The sequence below is a fragment of the Apteryx rowi genome, unplaced genomic scaffold, assembly GCF_003343035.1.
Source record: "Apteryx rowi isolate R43461 unplaced genomic scaffold, aptRow1 scaffold_718, whole genome shotgun sequence".
In the NCBI taxonomy this organism is placed as follows: domain Eukaryota; kingdom Metazoa; phylum Chordata; class Aves; order Apterygiformes; family Apterygidae; genus Apteryx; species Apteryx rowi.
Window position 1 is genome coordinate 80,783 of NW_020451003.1, and position 19,590 is coordinate 100,372.

General features: G+C 59.5%; 1 protein-coding gene across 1 annotated transcript; it reads left to right on the forward strand.

Moving 5' to 3' along the window:
* The first annotated feature begins 9,749 nt into the window (after nt 1-9,749).
* On the forward strand, nt 9,750-18,315 carry ADGRG1 (adhesion G protein-coupled receptor G1). The gene is made up of 13 exons (XM_026087464.1): nt 9,750-9,828; nt 10,413-10,838; nt 11,451-11,574; nt 11,833-11,980; nt 12,618-12,746; nt 13,616-13,732; nt 14,131-14,176; nt 14,655-14,755; nt 14,844-14,959; nt 15,621-15,895; nt 16,561-16,672; nt 16,951-17,219; nt 17,411-18,315. Exons 1-13 carry the CDS (start codon nt 9,786-9,788, stop codon nt 17,530-17,532), a joined length of 2,028 nt encoding a protein of 675 aa, XP_025943249.1. The 5' UTR covers nt 9,750-9,785; the 3' UTR covers nt 17,533-18,315.
* Nucleotides 18,316-19,590: the final 1,275 nt, after the last annotated feature.

The window sequence follows — 19,590 nt, forward strand, 5'->3', positions numbered from 1 at the left end:
TGCGGAGCGGCAGCGACGGGGTGCTGCGGGGGCCCGGCGGGACGGGGAGCCGGGGGCGGCGGGGCGGGAGGGAAGGGGGCCGGCAGCAGGTGCGCTCGCTTTCGGGGATCCCCGGTGCTCCCCGACAGCCCCTTGCTGCGAGCACGGGGAGGGGATGCTGCGGGGTCTCTGGCTCTCCGTGCATTTGGGGTGCGGGCAGGGAGCCGGCGTGCGCCGGCGCTGCGTCCGCGGGGCGTGCGGGTGCTGGTGGGGGACGCGCCTGTCCCCGACTGTCCCTGCAGGGCCCTGATCCCTGCAGCAGGCAGGGCAGTGCTGTTGGGGGCCTGAGCAGCAGCGCTTCCCAGCCGCAGGCCAGCACGACCCTGGGAATCCGTCACCTGCTGGGACTGGTGCCACTGGGAGGCACAGATGGGAATTGGGGTGTACCGTGGTCCGGGCTTGTGACGGGACACTTCCCACCCGCGTGCCTGAGCTGGGTGCGTGGCACGTCTCTGGCCGGGCAGAGGCGGACGGGGGTCTCCCCGCTGCGCTGCACTAGTCAAGATTGAGGTGCAACTTCTGCACTGAAGCCTCCGTCCCTGCGTGCCGGCTAGCCCATCCCTACGGGCTGTTCTTCTCCTTGCTAAATCGGGCTCTTCCTCACCTGCCCCGGCACCCGTCTCCTCTGCCCCCGGAGCCAGGCTGAATTCCAGGGCCGGGAAGTCGCGAATCCCCCCTGCGCCTCGCCAGGGCCAGCTGCTCCCGGCTGCTTCCTCCGGCACAGCTGAGCGCAGCAGAGCACCCCAGCGCGGCGCAGCGCAGCGCGTGTGGCTGCCGCTTCCCACCCCAACCAACCCGGGGGCAACCGCGAGCGCGCTCAGCTCTTCCTTCCTTGCAGAGGGTGCAGCGTCCCCCCAGGACGACAGGCTTGTTTCAACAGGGTGATTGCTCTCCCCAAAAGTGCCTGCCGGGGGATTCCTCATGAAGAATTTCAATCTGCTTCTGCTGGTTCTGGCACGCCGCTGGGGTCTGCAGGGCTCAGAGCTGGTTTAGGGTGCTCACCGCCTCCAAGCTGGCTGAGCTACCCCCCTTGAATCCAGCGAGACCAGCAGAAACCCAGCGAGACCAGCCGGAGAAGCGAAATTAAGTCTCCTGGAATAACCCGTTGGCAGCGAGTCTGAATTGCTGTTGGGCAGGGAACGCAGCCAGAGCTCATTTCATGGTCTGAGGCCTTCGGTACCCTGCTTCAGACGCCACCAGGAGCTGGCACCGAGACGTGGTTTTGGAGAACGAGCCCAGGAGAGCGAGGCTGGGCCTTGAGCAATCCTTGAAGTGCGGTCCTGACCGGGATCCCAGGCATGGCAGGTTTTGCTGTGCCGCCACGGCACCCACAATGAGTCAGGCCAAGGCCTAAAAAAACGCTGCATAGTTGATTGCAATCCAGCTCTTAATCCTGCAGGCCGGGGGCTGCTCTTCGCAGAGCAACAGGTTTGCAAACAACTGCGCGCTGCTGTGACGGGGAACCCCGGGGCTGGCAGCTCCCGCACCTTTCGGCGGCGCCAGCGGGCGTTCGAACGACGCGGCTTCGCTGGGCTGGGAGATAAACTCTCACAGGCCACGGGCCGGGGGAGGACAGACGGCCGCGCCAAGCCCGCGCCGATGCGGTACCGGCTGGGCAGCAGCCTGCTGGCACCTGTTTTTCAGGAGTGCTTGGACCCGCCAACTCTTTTCCCATCAGCTCCCCAACAGCTGGCGTTTGGCAGGGACCTGGAGGGGGGTTTGGCCCCCAGGGCCTCTTACCTGCCTCCCCCAACCCGATGGGAAGGAAACACGGAGCAGGGAGGGCAAGGCACGCCGTGATCCCGACCCGCGCGGGAGCGGGCGCCCGTTCAGCGAGGGCACACGCTGACCCCCTCCAGGCTGGGTGGTAATATTTAACGGAGGTATTAATCAGTGACGGACTCTCCCAGCACCTGACTAGTGAAAGGCCCTGGAGCAGGAGAAGACTTGCGGAAGGACCAGGGAGATGGGGCACGTAAAACCCCGGCGGGGGCCGGGTACCCCCGCTCGGACTCTTGGCTGCTCGGTGCTGCGCAGGTTTTGCTGCTCCCAGGAGCTTCGCTTTCGCAGAGACGCTGCAGCCTCCCCCCGGCTGCGCTTGGCCTTTTTGCAGCGGGGAAAGCTGTAAACCTTGCGCGGTGCCAGTTTTGCTGCTGGTCTCAAAGCTTCCAGAGCCCAAAATGAAAAGCTTCGGAGCCCGATCCGGAGCCGTTCTGGGCTGCTCTGCTTTGCGCTTCCCTAAATCTCCCTTCACTGGCACCCATGAGACTGGGAAGTGATGCAGAGCTGCTTCATGCGGCCGGGGAGGAGACCTGGAGGAACTGCCCTCGCTTTGCCCTGACCTACAGCTCTCCAGAGCCGGGGCCGTTCAGGCGGGACCTGGCGCAGGCGAGGAGGAACGAACGCCTGGCTGCATATAAAAGGCCTTTTTTTCCAGCCCGCTGACCTACGTCCGCACCCCGGCAGGGCCCACGCTGGTGCTGGCAGCCTGCCCCGTCTCGCGAGGTCCCAGGGATGTGGGTGTCCACCTCGGTGGCACAGCAGCGCGACGGCAGGGTGGGCGGCAAGCACAGAGGCACCGGTGCTTCCTCCGACTCTAGCCGGTCCCGTCACGCCTGCTCTGGTGACCACCGTCACCCGACGGTCTCGGGCATGGACCAAACGCGCCGAGCGCTCCGGTGGTTGGCGTTCACTCCCCCTTCCTCTGCACCGCGTGCTCCCGCGGGAAGCAGAGCAGTGGTGACTCTTTGCGCCGGTGCTTCAGAACCGTCTGGGATAGAAAGCTTTGGAAGGTGTTGAAACCAGAGGGATGTTTTGGGTGGAGCGAAGGTGCAAGCCGACACACAGGAGGAGGCCAAGTGATTTCTCATGACGAAGGATGGCAGCTCCAACAGCAGCCCGGCACAGAGCAGACACAGGCAGCTTCAACGGCTGCTACCCCGTGACTGTGGTCTGTCTTGTAAAGGCCAGGACGGCGCAGCGGGTGCTGGAAAACACCAACTTGGGATGTCCTTCCTGGACTGCCCCACTGTTGCGGTCAGTGCCTGGCCAGGGGGAGGCTGAAGATGTCCAGGAGGACCTGCCCCATGTGTGGATCTGGCCTGGGCCACCGCTGGACGAGACCCTCGGCAGGTCTGTTGTACTCGCAGCTGCTCCCGGTTGTCCAGGACAGAGGAGGACAGAGCATTTTCCTTGACCGTGTTGGTGCCTCAAGGAAAGAGGCAGATCCGGCCATCTTAGTCACGTTCAAGCAACTCCCTGCTTTGGTCTGTGGCCCAAAGACCCCAAAAGAGCATCCCTGTCCCCACCATGCCCACGGGACGCCAGCGGGGCCCCGATCCCACACTCGCAGGGGGGACTATGCGCCCACATGTTGTGCGACGTGGGAGGTTTTTGAGGCAGGGAGGAGACACTTCCAGTTTCGTGTTAGGAAACCCGCAGCCCCGGGGTGTTTCTTGCTTCTTGGCGTTCTCCCCCGAAAGCTGGGGGATGCCGTGTGATCCACCCCGTCGCGGCCAAACCGACCTGCTCAGCCCAGAGCAGGGAAAAGCTTTGTCGCCCTTTGGCTTGGAGCCACCGGCCGTGACCGGGGCCAAGGGCTGGGCGGTGGGCGCGCGCTGTATGCGGCAGCCCGGCAGAGCAGCCGTATATATAAGCCGAGGTCGGGACTGCAGCGCCGCGCGGTGCGGGATGCTGGGGGAACCCCCATGTCTTAACCCCAGCCCTGGCCAGATGCGCCTGTTGGTTCCCATTTCACAGCTGGGAATGCTGCAACCCCCAAATTTTCATAACCCGCCTTGCGGCCTGGCCCGGCCACCCCTCGTGCATCAGTAACGGAGCCCTTGGGAGACGCGAGCTGCTCCTCCGAGATCGCAGCGAGCCCGAAATCATTGCAAACGCACCTGCCCCTCTGGAGACCATTTATAGCACTCGCCAAATCCGCAGCCTTTGCATGCCGCCGAGCGAGGTGCCGCGTGTTCCCCTTTCGCTCCGGAGGAAGTGAGGTAGCACCGGTTGGTTTAGTTAGCCGAGGTGTTTGCGGCCATGGTGTTTTTTAGGAAATGGAAAATTTGTGATTTTGAACATTTGAGATAAAGCTCTAAGCGAAGCTGCTGCCTCCGGAGCCGTGGATAGCAGCCTGTGCCATCCTCCCCCGGCGTCCTCCCGCCAGCTATCGGGCGAGACTCCCTCTCGTCTTTCACCGGAGGAGATGTTTACTGGCAGCCCGTGAAGGCCAGAAGATCTGGCAAGAAGTTCGGCTGGACCCGTGGGAGTTTTTATCAGCTTTTTGGTTTTCGCTTTTGTCCTGTCTGCAAAATCCAGCCCCACCGAAGCGAAGCGCCGTGAGCAGCCCCAAGCCGGGGGCGCGCGGGGCCGACCCGAGCCGGCTGCAAAGCGAAACGCCGGACTGCAGCCCGGCGCGGACGCCCGGCACGCCTGCTGAGTCAACGCCGCGGGCATCCGCCGCCGCGCTGGGGGGTCAGGCCCCCGGGGGCCGAGCGCGTGCCTGGCGCCCGCCGGTGCCGGGAAGCGCTCGAATGCCGACGGGGTGAATAATGGGCGTTTGCCCGGCTTCCTGGCGGACGTGTGACCGAGGACAAGGGCGCAGTGTGACGGGGGGCGCGGGAGGGCGCGAGCCGGGGGCGCTCGTGGGCAGCCCTCGCCGGCCGAGGGACGCCCGCTCCCTCTCGCAGCTGCGAACACCGGCCCGAAACCGCCGGTCCCGGTCGGGCGAAGCTGTTCTGCCCTGGCGTATTCCTCTTAAAAAAAAAAAAAACCTCGAAGCAAAAGCCGGAGAAAAGCCCTTGGGTCTCCTCGTTTCCGGCGTTTGTTTAAGATATGAGAACACCTTCCCGTCTCCTTGGGAAAAAAAAAGTCACGTGAGAAGCCCATGCCGCCGCCAAGCGTTCAAATTCCCGGCGCTAAGTGACCCAGACAGCAATCAGATTTCGCGGTAGTAATAAATACTGCCTTGTTTTTCCCACTTGCCTCCAGGTTTAGCGGACATAGGAATTGCTAAGAAGGGGAGAGCTCCTGGGAGAAGGGACGGCCTCGTCGGCGCAGCTGGGCACCGTAGCCGGCGCGGGGCAGGCAAGGCAGAGGATGGGCTCAGCCCGAGGAAGGTTCCCGGGGAGCGCCGGGCGTGTGACAGCCCCGCGGGGCCGGCGGCGGCCGGGGCCGAGCCTCCTCCTGGCTGCGGGCAGCCCCGGTTCGCCGTGTCCCGGGCGCTTCCGGCGCTGCCTCTCGTGGGAGCAGATAGGAATCGAGTTGTCCCACTGAAACGCCTTTTCGGGGGATTTTATCTCAGCTATTGTTTCGGCTCAGGAAACAGCAGTCAGCCGAACATTACGTCGCATCTGGGCGAGCGGGGCCGTTCGGTTCGGAGGGGAAACGCCAGCTGCCCCCGCCGCGGGGATTTCTGCTCTGCGCCGAGCTTTCGGTAACGGTCGGAGCTGAAAGGGGACCGACCCCTTTTCAGGTGGCCGGGAAACCCGAGCGGGGCGAGCGCGGCCCCAGGCGGAGCCCGCCGCGACGCCCAGCCCCGAGGCGGCATGCGGCCGGCGGGGGACGGAGCCATCCTGGTGCTGCAGCTGGCATTCCCGCCCGGAGAGGCTCCGGAGGGCGGGCGCAGCTTGGCCGACCCCAGGCGTCGGGGCCCCGGGCTTGGCGTGCCCGGCGCGTTGGCTCCGCACCGCGGCGCGCACGCGTTTGGCTGCTCCCGGCTTTAACGGCAGCGTTGCTTCGGCAGCGGTTGCTTTGAGGCAGCCCAGGTGCTTCCCACGGCTCGATGTGCGGTTATCAGCCCCCGCGCGTCGCCTCGTAGGGCGTCTTTGGGGCCACGTTAGCAGCCAGCCTAACTCCGCGGCTGGGCGCGTTGGCTTTCTGATCCTCATCCCGTTCCCTGCCGCCGCGAGCCGGCTTTGCTTCGCCATCCTCCTTCCACGATTTCCAACCCGACGCTCCCGTCTTCCCCAGGCGGCAAACTGCTACCCGGAGCAGACGGGGAGCGAGGGAGAGCAGGGTCTGCCCAAGGGCCGGGCTGCTGCGGAGCGGCTGTGGCAGGCGATGCGCGGGCGCAGGATGTGGCCACGGAGCTGAGCTGCCCGGCGAACCTTCCTCCTCCTCCTCCTCCTCCTCCTCCTCCACTCGTGAAGGCAGCGAGCGGCCGCGGCGGCGCGCTCGGGGGACGAGGAAGCTCCTCGCGACGGGGCGGCAAGCCGCTTTCTAACAACACGGACGCGTTCAGCTGGGACCATTTGGAGAGCGACGCCGGAGCACGACGCGGCCCCGGCGCTGTCTTGGCTTTGGGCATCGCTGAGCGTTGCGGGGTTCAGCCTGGCCGACCCTCGCGTGACGCTTTTCCACTCCCAGGAGGCTCCGTTGGAGGCTCTCACAGGTTGCAGTATGGATGGGGTCCTGGCGGAGCGGGTTTTCACATGATCCGCTCCGTTTTCTGGATGTTGGCCATTCTCAGTCCGGACTTTCCCAGCCCGGGTCCGTGACGAAGTGCTTTTGCTGGGCGCTGGTGCCGTCAAGACTAACACGGGTGACGTTTCTCCTCGGACAGCTTTTCCAAAGCATTGCCCAGCGGCCACGCTCGGGGCCGGGGCTGCTGGCGTGAGGCCGGCTCGCGCGCCGTGTCCCAGCCGGCCTCGGCCACCAGCTATCGCTGCGTCGAGGGCGGCTGAGGCCGCGGCGAGGAAAGGGTGAGATGCCTCTAGAGCGGGCAGACGGCGTAGCTGAGACGGAGCTGTGGTTAACGGGGTGGCCCCGGGGACGGGACGAAGCGAGGCGGGAGGGCCCGAGGGTGAGAAACGCGTGGTTAGCTGGGACACATGGGTCCGTTAGCACCTTTGGGCTCCCAGCGCTGTGGCAGGCTCTGGGGGGAGGACGCCTCAGAGCGGGGCGCCCGGCCTTGTCGCTGAGGTCCCCCATGCCCGCTCTGTCCCCCAGCCTCCTGCTCTCCGGGGACGCCCTGCACTCACACGTGTGGGGTACCACAGGCCATCCCGTCCCATGCCGTCCCATCCTGTGCCATCCCGTCCCGTGCCATCCCCTCCTGGCACCCGGACCCTTCCAGGCATCCGCTTCGCACCTCCGGCACGGGAGGCACCCGGTCGTCACAGGCCTCATCTGGGCTGTCTTCGGTGCCTGCACAGGTTGGGAGCTGCGGAGAGGGGGGACTCGTGCGAGAGAGGGGACGAGTGGGGAGAGGTGGCTGGGTCGCGGGGGAAAGAGAGGGGAGGCAAAAAAAAGGAGAGATCGAGTGGACCGAGGGGAGAAAGGGCGGAAAAAGAGATGGATCAGAGCTGAGCAGGGGAGATGGGGACCCAGAGGACGTTGCCAGGCTGGTTAGAGAAGGGCGACGGGGAGCTGGCAAGGGGCGACGGACAGACGTGATTAATTCAGAGCATCAGCTCTGGCTCGCCGGGGCGGCAGGCAGGGCAGCGCCACCGGGATGGCTCCGCTCCCCGGGGCCCTCGGACCCTGCCGCTGCTCCGCAGGGAGACCACGGCTCACTATAAACATCCGTGCAAGGGCCGCGTGGTGGTGGGTGCAGCTGGGCTGGGGGCAGAAAGGGGTTTTCAGCAGCCATGCTTGCTGCGTTGGCATCACCAAGGCCGCGGCGGGGTGACGCTGGGGCAGAAGGGCTTATTTGGGGCTGTGCAGACTGATGCCGGGGCAGGGAGAGCCCGGGAGAGCCGATTTCCGCATGGTTGGAATGACTTTGGCCATAAGAATGAACATCAGGTCCGTGCCCCGTCCCCGCCAGTGGCATTAGGGGATGCTATTTAGGGAGAGCACATGTGCCTGGCCGATTTCTGCCGAGCGTTTCCCTCGTACTCCCCCACGCCCGGCATTGCTGGGCGGGTGACGTCCGCGGGTGCATCCTTTCCGCATCTGTTTATGGACCTGCTCTCCATGAATGTGCCTGGTCCCTTTTTGACCCTCGCCTCCGCCGCCTCCAGGGATTGCTGGAATTCCCTGTCTGCATGCAGAAGTCCTTGTTTCATTTGGTTTAAACCCATCTCGTACCACTTTTGTCTTAGGTTCCCACTCTTGAGACCTTCCCTGCAACCCTTTGGTGACTTAGTGTCTTGAATAGCCTGGTGTAGAAGCTTGCTAGAGAATTTCTGCTGGTGCAAGGGGATCCAGTGCCGCGGCGCGAGCCCGGCAGGGAGGAGCGCCCGGGACTACAGCCCGGCTGACAGCCGGGATCTCCACTCGCGGAGCCACTGCTTGGACAGCTTCTTCCTGGCCCCCCGTGCGGGGCCAGCGCCGCGGCACTGTGGGTAGAGGCAGGGCTGACTCACACTGCGAAAAGCCGCACTGCGACCAAGTGACTGCAGTTTGGGCCGCGAGCGGGGAGCGGAGGAAGGCTGCTTTCCTCAGAAGAGGGCAGAGCCCCATCCACCCCGGGTGCTCGGGGCTGGGCGAGGAGGCTGAGCGTGGGAGGGAGCCGCTCCGCGCGCCCCGGCGCTCCTGCTGCGAGACGGGGCTGTGTCAGAGGACAGGGAAGGAGCCATCAGCCCCGCGCTCTGGCGGCCGCTCGGCTGATCTCCGCGCGGAGCAGTAGCCCCGGGCTGCCTTCCCTGGCCCCGGGACCGCAGAGACGTCAGCGTAGGGCAAGCAGGAGCGCGGGTTGCAGGGGCTGGGCCAGGATGCCTCAAAGGAGCAAAAACCCTCGCGGGGAGGAAGCACGTGGGGTGGAAGTGGCTGTTGGTCGTGGCAGCAGGCGCTGGCATAGGGCCACCAGTCCCCTAAAGCCTGGCCAGGGGCACGTTCCCATCCGCATGACCCGTGTGGCAGCCGTAGAGTTCCCATGCTCAGCTTTCCTCTCCCAAACCGGAGCGGGATTGCACCTGGCTCTGGTGAGTGTTGCTGGTTCGTGGCCCACGTACCCCTTCCATGAGACTTGTGTCCAGGCAGCTCGTTTTACCTGCAGTCCAGGCCAGACCTGGCAGTGACCAGCAGGCAGCAATGTCTGAGGTGAACCGAGCTGGCCCAAACCACGTTCCCAGCAGCTGTGCTTTTATGCTACAAAAGGAAATGGTTGACTTTGCAAACGGGGGACCCAGAGCAGGTTATTCCTCTGGACCTTGCTCCGCCTTCATCTCTGCTGGCCTGGCTGCTCAGGATTTATCTGTCAGCGCAGCCCCATTTGCTGGCCACAAAGTGACTGGCAATGTGACCAGCCCCTCAGCTAATCTCTAGGAGCTGAAAGCACCAGTGAAAATAAATCCAGGCCTGGTAAAGTAGGAAACCGCCGTTTCCTTCTGTTCCTATTGCCCATGATAACAAGTCAGCAAATGAACCAAGTGCTGAAGCAGCAAGAGGAACAGGGATCCCTTGCTGTGCTGAGTTGTTAGCGGTTGGGGTGCATGCAGGGTGTGGTGAGGCACCATCTCCGTGCTAAGGGCACAAGGGCCGGGCTCCCTCACACCTGAAGTCCTTCCAGCCGTGCTGGGTGTCCTGGTATCCATGGCTCTGCCTGGTGGCAATGGCACCAGGGAGCTCTTCCTGCAGGACCTGGCTGATAGCCCCTTTGAGGGCCTGAAAGGCGAGCAAGGCGCTTCTGCTTTTCCACCCAAGCAGCAGCTGGACCTTGCTCTCTGTCCCCTGACCCTGCATCGTGGCTGCGGGCAATACTCCTGGCATCCCAAATTACTCACGTGGCTCCTTTTCTTTGTGACCTTCTAGGTGCTGCTTTCTCCTCGGAGGTACCCAAAGCAGAGAGAGCATCCATGATGGAACGCTTCCTTCTGCTCCTTCTCTTCCCGCTCCCAGGTAGGCTCCCCCAAGCCATGTCCTGTTCTGGGCTGGCCAGATTTGGGCTGCTGGAAGTAATTGGCAGCCCCAAAATGGGAGGACTGAGGGATACCTAGAGGTATTTGCAATGTAGTTTCTAGAAGTGTCTTGTGGGCTTGTTTGCAAGCTTGAGTTCCCCTCTTGCTCCTGGTTCATTGGGTTTTCCAGGGCAGGGGCCTGGAGGTGGTCTGGTCCTTTCCAGGGACCCTGTGGAGATGGAGAAACCCTTTGCTTTATTGGGCTTTGTCAGCCCTGGGGACCTGCATCTGGGAGAGGTTGGGGCCCAGAGAGAGAGGGGAGGTCCTGTGTCCTGAGGAGCCTCGGCTCACCGGTGAAACCTCCGAGCGTAACTGTGGGCAAGTCACCGAGCTGGCTTAAGTCACTCATGTCAGCCAACGATGGGATCATGCATGTTTGGGGGAGAGCCTGGGCCAACGGGGTGGCAGAGTTGTAACACACGTGACTGCTGATGTGGCAGCAGTTGGTTTGCCGGGGGGTGGCTGTCCCGGCCCCTGGAGCCCCTCTGACTGAGGCGAACGTTTCCCTGCGTTTGTGCAATGCAGAGATGGGGGAGAGCAGCCACCAAGAAGAGGACTTCCGCTTCTGTGGTGAACGAAATCAAACTGAAAACAGTTCTGTGATCTACGAGCATGGCCCTGCCAGCATCTCCATTGAGAACACGGCCCAGGCGCTGATAATAAAAAGGCCCTTTTTGCCAAACCGGAGAAACTCTTATTACAAGTACAGCTTGCCTCCGACTTTGGGCAGGTACCGCTTCTGCATCTACTGGTTCAAGCCCAACAGGACCCTCAAACTTGCGTACGGAAAGCAGAACTTTCTCCTGGGAAAAGACCTGTCTGGTAACATCATTTGGGGCAAAGAAAATCAGAAGACTGAAAAGAACAGCAGCTCTATCTTCAATGTGTCCTATATTTTGAAGGGCCAGAAGAACACCTCCCTTGAGAGTGCATCTGATTACTTCTTCCCTGGTAAAGGCAACTCAATGTTATTTTAGTGAAAGAAGAGTTAATTTCATCCCCAACACACTCTACCATTCAGCAGAGCAACTCTGTTGTACTGATAATTTGTTGTAGCACAGTGGTCTAAGGACACTGCTCAGGGTTGGTAAGTAGTAGAAGTAGTTTTGCTTGAAGCAGCCTAGAGGCAGCCCCTGATACCCACGTTTCTCTGGGTAAGCAGGTTCCTAAAGATGAAGGCAGAAGATTACTCAGATTTTCAGAAGTGCTTTGGCCCACCAAAATCCAGGGGACTCGTGTGCCTTGCAGAGATCTCCAAGGCTCCTGCCTGCACTGCTAGACGCCTAGCTAAGCTTAGACAGCCTGGCCTCGATATCCTCTGTTGCAGCCGAGCTCCAGCTGCTCATTCTGGCTGCCCAAGGTGACCAGAAGCAGCCCACTAGGTCCCAGTCTCTGGTTGCTCTTCCTGAGGGCCACACTGAAACCCTCTGCTTTCTGCTCCCTGTGGTCTGCTAGGGCTCAGTCCCCTGGGGAGTCAGCCCACAGCCCGAGGGTGGCTTGGGGTATGGAGGAAGCTGGCTCTGCCCGTTTTTCTCACAGTGTTTCCTTTTGTGCTCCTGCCAGCCTCTCCAGAAAACATGCCCATCTGGGAGCAAGATGTGGAAAAGGAGCTAACCGACTTAGACAACCTCATGGTGCAGTCCCCTGCAGCGGCTGCGGGAGTCCCGATGCACAGGACCTTTCGCAAGTGAGTTCCTGGTTCAAGCCATTCCCAAGCCCTCCTCCTTAGGCTCACGGCCTCTCACCGGTCAGCCCAATGCAGCCCGCCAGGGCGCAGGTGAAGGCCATGCAATGACTTTATTAAAACAGGGGGTATTTATTGAGCTTACCCACGGTGCCAGGATATTTACACGTCTCTTTTTCCTGGCTGGACGATGGAGGCCTTCAGAGCAGAACTTGTGCCTGCTGTCTCCCACTCACTCTGCGCCCTGCTTTTCCCCAACAGCAAACTGCAGGAGTTTGAGAAGAAGCTGGCCAAGGTGGAGTTTGAAGGGCAGAACCGGACCTTTGGGCAGGCTGCCGTGCATGCGACTGTCCTGAAGATCGAACCTGGTCAAGCTCCTCAAGACGTGGCCTTTGCTTCCTGGAGAGAGGTGAGTTCAGGCTGGGAGCTGAGCAGCAGAGCGTGTGAGGATGAAAGCACGGCTCCAGAGCTGGGGAGGAGAGTCCTGCCAGCCAAGAGTTGCTCGGGGCAAGGATCTGCGGCTGTGACCCCCGTGGCCCAGCATGGTCATTGCTGGAGCTTTGATGGAGGCACTTGCCAGAGCCCTCCTTGTTCTTGGCCCTTTTTGGAAGGTGGTGAGGGGCTGCAGTGATGCTCTGACTTTCTGACTTGTGACCTCTGGGAAACACCTCGCTGTCCCCTCCCAGGGCCTTGCTGGGAAGGGGTTAGCAGAAGAGAGCAGCAGAGAGGGGCAGGGAAGTGTCTCCTCAAGCAGCCGGGAGGGTCTGTGACTGGGACAGGAGGAAGGGCCATATCAGGGGACTGGACTGTAGTCCAGGGATCGCTTCTCCTTCGCTCCGCAGCCTCTGCGTGGACTGTGCAGGGGGCCCGGAGCCGCAGTCAGGCGCTGCCCGGCTCCACAGCTGGTGCAAGGCAGCGGGAGCTCCCTGGCCATGCAATGCCAGCTGATGCCCTAGCTCATGTGCGGCTTGCCCTGGCAATCTCAGTCCTCCTGCATCCTCAGACACCCTCCCAACCTGTCTTCTCCGATGGGTTTCTTGTTGCAGGAGGGCAGAGAAGTCCATGGGTTCACGGTGGACCTGCCAAGCAGCCTGTTCACAAAAGTGAAGGACAGGGAGGAGACAGTGGAGCACAGGGTGCTCCTCATGGACATCAACAGCCAGACCATGTTCCAGGTAATGGCCGGGTATGGTATGGTGGGGTGCCTCTGCTGTGCAAGGAGGGGCTGGCTGTACAGGGCAACGCAGAGCCAGCTGGAGCAGAAACTGCTCTTACTAATAAGTGCAGAGCATCCTTCTCCCAGGCTCTTTGCTAGCCTTGCCTGGCCACTCTTGGCAGAGCTGCACCCTGTAACATCACCTCCAGTTCAGCCAGGCTTTGCCTTTACCTCTGCTCCTCCTGCAGCCCTCTGCGATCCTCAGCCAGCCCCAAACAGGTTAAGCCTGTGGCACCCAGGCCAGGTGGGCAGCTGCTCACTTGGAGAAGGTGCTGCAAAGGTGCTGAGCTGAACACAACCACAGGACACCGTGGGGGCAGACTGTTTAAAACAAACTGCTGATTGGGACATGCTTGACTGCAGCCAGTCAGCCATGACTCCCTAAGTCATGGAGAAACAGTGCAAGGAAAAGGAGACACGGTGCCAGTGCTGTTGCCAAGGGTGGCATTCATCTTGCTTTGCTTTATAGTTGACAGAAAGGACCTAGCATGTGTGGGGAGAGGGTTTGTGGTGTGTTTTAAACATTTGCCCATGGTTGAGATAGACGGTCACAATGCGGAAGTGCTTTTGCCTCTACTTGAACTGGAAGGAGGGAACAGGAGTGCAGACAGCTATGCTCAATAGATACTGCTGCCATGTGGACCTCAGTCCCAGCGTGTGAGCCACTGATCCAGGAGAGAGGCCTGGGCACTGTGAGTGTGAGGTAGAGACATGACAAGGAAAGAGGCACGGGACCTCTGCCTTTGGGTTTCTGGGAACTCTCATCACCTTCATGCCTGGCAGCTCTCTTTTCCCACGTTGCCACCATCTCCTCCTCTTCTCCCACAGGATGAAAACAGCAGTCGTGTCCTGGGTGACAAGGTGGTCGGCATCTCCCTGGTGGACACAGTAGTGGCCAACCTCTCTGACCCTGTGGTCCTCACTTTCTTCCACAACCAATTGCCGGTAGGTGGAGGAAACAGCCTCATTAAACGTGACCCCTCCAGGAATAGAGAGGCAAGAAGAGCTCAGACCCTGCCAGCTCAGAGCGTGGTCACAATTCAGCAGGTCCATGTCCATGCCCTCAGCCTGCTAGTAAAATCTACTAGGTGTTCTGGGGCTGTACCACAACCACATTTTCATCTTGTGCTCTCTCTGGGGCTCTGCCTGCTCCTGTCCAGGAGATGCCACTGCAGATGTGTCAGAAAATGGTCTCTGTGTTGAGCCCACACTCATGATATGGCCCACTTTGTCTCCTGAAAACTTTTAACCTCCTGCCCCATTTTTCCCCCTACCAAATTTACCATCTGTGTGACAAACCCAGAGATGCATCCTGATCAGGGGCCATGCTTCTGTCATTTCAGAGGAATGTGACCCCGCTGTGTGTCTTCTGGCAGGAGGACACCACCAGTGAGTATCTGGGTGTGGGAGCTTCTGCATCTGGGTGTGAAGTGGAACATAGTCTTTGCTCATTCTGCTGTTGCACATACCAACAATGAGGAACCAGCAGGGCTAACCCAGCTGGTGTGTAGCAGTGAGAAAAATATCCTCCTCACCTTCACACACCTCCTGTTAGTGGTATAAGTCATTTGCATCTCCCTTCCCTTCTCTAATTCCAGGGAGCTCTCTATAAAACTGTCCCAGGGGGTTATTTCAGGCTTTTCCCTCCATAGCTAACCTAACAGCGCTCTCCCTCTCCACGGGTGGATGCTGATGCCTCTGAGGGTGGCAGTCCTACATAAATATTTATTCTTGTCGCTGTGTGCTCTGCATGAGGCCAACTAGGACCCCCAAATTTGTCCTCTCCCCTGCCATGGACACCTTTCTCTGAAGCTCAGAAAACTTTTCCGTTGCATTCCCACTGCTCACCAAGCTCTCTCCCTTGCAGCAAACTTCGGTAACTGGAATAGCTATGGTTGTACAACCGTGAAGGGGGATAACCAGACAGACTGCAGATGCAACCACCTCACCTACTTTGCTGTACTGATGGTGGGTACTGCTTTCCCACAGCTCTCTGCACCCTTCCCCTCTGCAGAACTTCTCCCTTACTGCGGTTCTTGTTCCTCCTTCTTCTCAGGTATCATCCCCGGAGATCACCTATATACACAGGGATTATCTGAGTATCATAACATACATTGGCTGTCTTATCTCAGCTTTGGCATCCATTTGCACCATCTTCTTCCTCTACTTCAGGTACGGCCCTGGAGTCTGGGTGCAGAGATGAGTTAGCAGTCTGACAGGTCACCCCATGCTCCATGTGTGCATCATTCTGTGGGTGCATCCTTTCCTTTGCTATTAGACCTATGTGGGCCCAAGCTTTTCGAACACAGTTGATAGCCCAGCTAGAAACATGATGAGGGAGCCAGGTTTGCAGAAAGCACTGAATCCTTCTCTCCAGAAACCAACCCCCTTTGTCAGGTCTCCTGAAGGGCTCTCTAAAACATCTACTGTTTTCAGTGATTTTGGAAAATCAGCTTGGTTATTATCATGGATCCAGCAAGCAGAGGCCTGCAAAGATCTTTTCAAGGGTCCAGTGAAGAACAGGAGGGTGTTCTCTCAAGTAGTGTCACTGATCCTACGTGGATGATAGAGAGGCTGAAAATATGTCACTCTATTCCCCCCATGCTCTGGATTTGCAATACAGAGCTACCTGGAGGGATCTGGATTTGTATGTATAATAGTTGTTCCCGTGTGGGGGATTAGGCACTTAGCCCCCTGACACTAACAGAGGGTCTCCTTACTCTTCTGATTAGGGTGAGTTTTACTCCAGCTGGAGCCTTGGGGTGTTGTGGGGCACTGAGCTGAGGAAAATGGCCAGGCATGGTGGTGAGATCTCTCCCTCTCACTTTTCCAGAAGCAAGCAACGGGACCAAATCACAAGCATGCACATCCACATGAACCTGCTGGGCGCCATCTTCCTCCTGGACGTCAACTTCCTCATCTCAGAGCACTTAGCTTCCAGCAGCAGTGAGGCAACCTGCCGAGCTGGGGGTCTATTTCTGCACTTTTCTCTCCTGAGCTGCCTGACATGGATGGGCATCGAGGGCTACAACCTCTACCGGCTTGTGATCGAAGTCTTCAATGCCTACCACAATCACTTCCTCCTCAAGCTCTGCCTAGTGGGCTGGGGTGAGTTTGGGAGAGGCAGAAACATGCCAAGGGCTGGGGCAGCAGGATGTAGGAGACACATAGGTAGATTCAGATTCTGCCCCTAGAAGTCTTTCTTACTGTATATGGTGCCTGGATGAGGAATGTAGATGTAGATACGGGGGAGCAGATTCTGAGAGCAGAGGGGTCTTTCTGTCACGGCAGAAGACTTAGTGACTGAGAGCAGAAGCTGGAGCTATAGCTTCAAGGGCAGTTCACCCTTGGGGTGGCACAGCAAGAGAAGCATGTGATAGCCACTACTTGGGGTCTTTAAGTAGCGATGGGATGTTCTCTTTCTAAAGGAAACATCCAGGACAGACAGGAGAGAGAGCTTTGGTGAAAGAAAGAAAGGAGTATCCCTGCCTCGTTTTGGGCAGGATGCTGCAATAACAAGATCTCATGATCTTTTGTGGCCTAAAAATCTATGACTCTCAGAGACCCACTGACTGTGGGCTGTGCAGCACAACTCACTGCCCGTCTAGGGCTAACGCCAGGCATCCTTTTTGCGTGCTCTATCCTTGATTCACCCCGAGGAGAGAGGATGCCATTTCGTACTCCATGCAAGGAGAAAGGGACAATGAGTCCTTCCAGTAGGTCTGAGGGCCAAGGGATTATGGCTGCTGCTTCATTCTGTTCTTGATACCCAGGTCTCCCCTTCTTTTGCGTGACGTTGATCTTCTTTGCTAACTGGACAAACTATGGCCCATTCTCCATTCCAGTGTATGAATCCATTGGTGGCAAATTCACCAACGCAACCATGTAAGTCATGGGAAATGGGTTACTTGGTCCCTGGTCTTAGATAAAGTCAGCTGGTTGAACTGCTGATGTGTCCTATAGACTTTCCTTAGCTTGACAGGCTGTGGTTTTACTGGCTTCTTTGGGTCTTTGCATAAGGTGGGGGGGAATCCCCCTCTGTGTTTAACTGAGCTGGGTGCTGAGTTTGCCAGGCACCTTCATGTCGGCTTCCCCTGACCTGTCCTGCTTGTGCCCCTGTAGGACAACAAAGCATAACCCTCTGCCCTTTCTCCACTCTCTAGATGCTGGATCACAAGCCCTCTGATCCACAACATAGTGAACCTGGGTTTCTTCAGCCTGGTGTTCCTCTTTAACTCGGTCATGTTGGGGGCCATGGTCCGGGAGATCCTCAGGCAGAACAAGAAAGGCCACAAGTTCAAGCATGTCCTAGCCCTCTTTGGGCTGAGCGTCCTGCTGGGCATCCCATGGGCACTGGTCTTCTTTTCCTTCACCTCCGGCGTTTTCCGCCTTGTCTCCCTCTACATCTTCACCATCATCAACTCTCTCCAAGGTGAGCCTGTGGCTATGGGGTCCCCTGAAAGGCACAAGCTGCCCCAGGGCGTTCGTGGCGTATTGACAGGGCCAGCGGCGATAGGAACAAGAGGAGCTGGCCTTGGCAGGCTGGCCAGCTCATTCTTGCATCCTATTTTTGGTGGTCCCTTAAAGGAGTTCTTCACCCGCCCTTTCTCGCCCCTCTCCCAGGTTTCCTCATCTTCCTCTGGTACTGGACAATGGTGCTGCAGGCTAAAAAGTCCTCTGACTCCCAGAGCAGCTCTGACAGTATGAAACTGCAGCCCAACAGCAGCCAAACCCATCCTGACTGAGCCAGCGCCGCGGGGCTCCCTCGCCAGCACGGCTCCAGGCCGGCGCTGGGTCTCCTGGCAAGGAGGACGGCCGCGGGGAGGGAGCCGAAGCCGTCATGCTTTGCTACTGCACCTGCCCCACACGGCTACCAGGAACGCAGAGAAACCTGCACCGAGGTCTGGCCGCGTGAAGCCCGGCACTGTCCGTGGCCACACACTCCCGCCCGCTTCCCGCTGCACCCACGCACCCCGGCCATGGCAAGCGCTGCCCCTCGCCCAGCACCCGCTCATGCCGCCTTGCCTCTCCTTCGCTCCATGCCACGGCCCGGGCTGCGGGGTCCTGCCAGGGCAGCGGGTGCAGCCCTCAGCTGGGCAGCCCCCTCCCTGAGCCTGCGCGGGGCAGAGCCATGGGGGGACAGGGCTGCCTCCCAGGTGGAAGGATGTGCACGGCATGGGCCGGGCCCTCCTCGCTCGCGCTGGGGATGAGGGCTGCGGCGACAGGCGGAGGACAGAGCCGGGGTCTCCGGTGCCTCCTGATGTCTCCTCCGTTGTGCCCAGGACCATCCTCTGCATTTGTCGTGGGGCAGCAGGTGGGAAAGGCCCCATCTTCACCCCTTGTGGCAGTGGTGGTTACCGAGAGGGTCCTTCCCCAGTGAAGACTGAATAACTCTGCCTCCGCGACACCCTCTAGCAGCTGAAATAATCTATTTTTGTTATTTTGTTGAATGTTTCTATATTTTTATATGGCGTAGAAGTTTAATGACTGTGCTTGTACATCAGAATTGTGCCCATTAAAAATGTTCGTGCTCTGTCGGAGGCTGTCCCAGGTCTCTCTCCCGTAGGCGCATGCGTAAGCTATCCGTGTGGGTGAGCCTCCGAGGGCTCAGCTGGAACCTGGGCTAGCAAAGGCTCCTTGGAGCCACAGACCCAACTGGAGTCTCTCAATGCTGCGCAGTTTCCCTTCGACCAGCCTGGCGCCAACCGAGGCGACAGTGTCCTCAGCGCGCCCGGGAGGACGGGCAGCAGCATCTTACGGCAAGAGAAACTGAGGCGCGGAGGGATGGCAGCGTGGGTCGCTCAGGGCCATGTCCATTCGAGCACTGAATCTCTCCAAGGATGGAGATTCCCCACCTCTTTGGGCCCCTCTTCCAGTGTCTTACTGCCCTCACAGTGAAAAATTTTTTTCCAGTATCTAATGGGAATTTCCCAAGTTCCAGCTTGTCCCCATTGCTTCTTGGCTCTCCACCGTGCCCCTGCGTGGGGGCTCTTCCACCCAGGGGCAGGATTTGGCATTTGTCTTTGCTGAACTCCATGAGGTTCCTTGCAGCCCGTTTCTCCAGCCTGGTGAGGTCCCCCCATGCTAATGGAACCTTAACAGCCTACAGTATCCTGCTGAGGCTGAGGCAGATGAAAGCGCTGTGAGCAAAGCACCACGAGCACGATTTTGATAAGATATGAAGTGACAAAGGAGGCGGGAGGAATTTTTTTTGAAGGGGCAGGAAGCCGTTATGATCGTCTCCAGTGACTATCACTAGGCAGGCAAGGGGAAGGCCGGTCGAAGGATTCACTCTACAGCGTCCCACAGGGCCAGGATCCCTGCCGGCGGGTCTCTTGCTCACTCCTGTGCTGAGCACAGCCACGGTGCAGGCCTGTGCTTGCCGGCAGAGCCCAGATCTCCTAAATGTGCAGCTTGCAAATGCAGTATTTAATCTCCCAACCCGCCAGCTGCTTTGCGAAGCTCTGCTCCTGCTTGTGGATAATCCACCTCCATCCTGGTCCGAGCTGGTTTGCCAGCAAAAGCGTTGCTTGTAGCCATGGAGAAAGACCTTCTCGGAGAAGGTGTTATTCCTGCTCTGGGATGAAGCCAGGCTTTCCCCTCCCTGTGCCCATTGGCACTGAGAAAACCTAGCAGTTGGCTAAGTGGGAGAGAGCCCGTACAGCCACAACTTGGGTCTTGCCTTATGTCCCCGCATGCTCACACCTCCTTGCCACCCCCAAGCTTGGAGGTGTCCGGCTTATGGGCGCAGACGCCATGCCTGCAGGACACTCGGGAGACCGGGGCTTGGCTGGTGGTGGGGA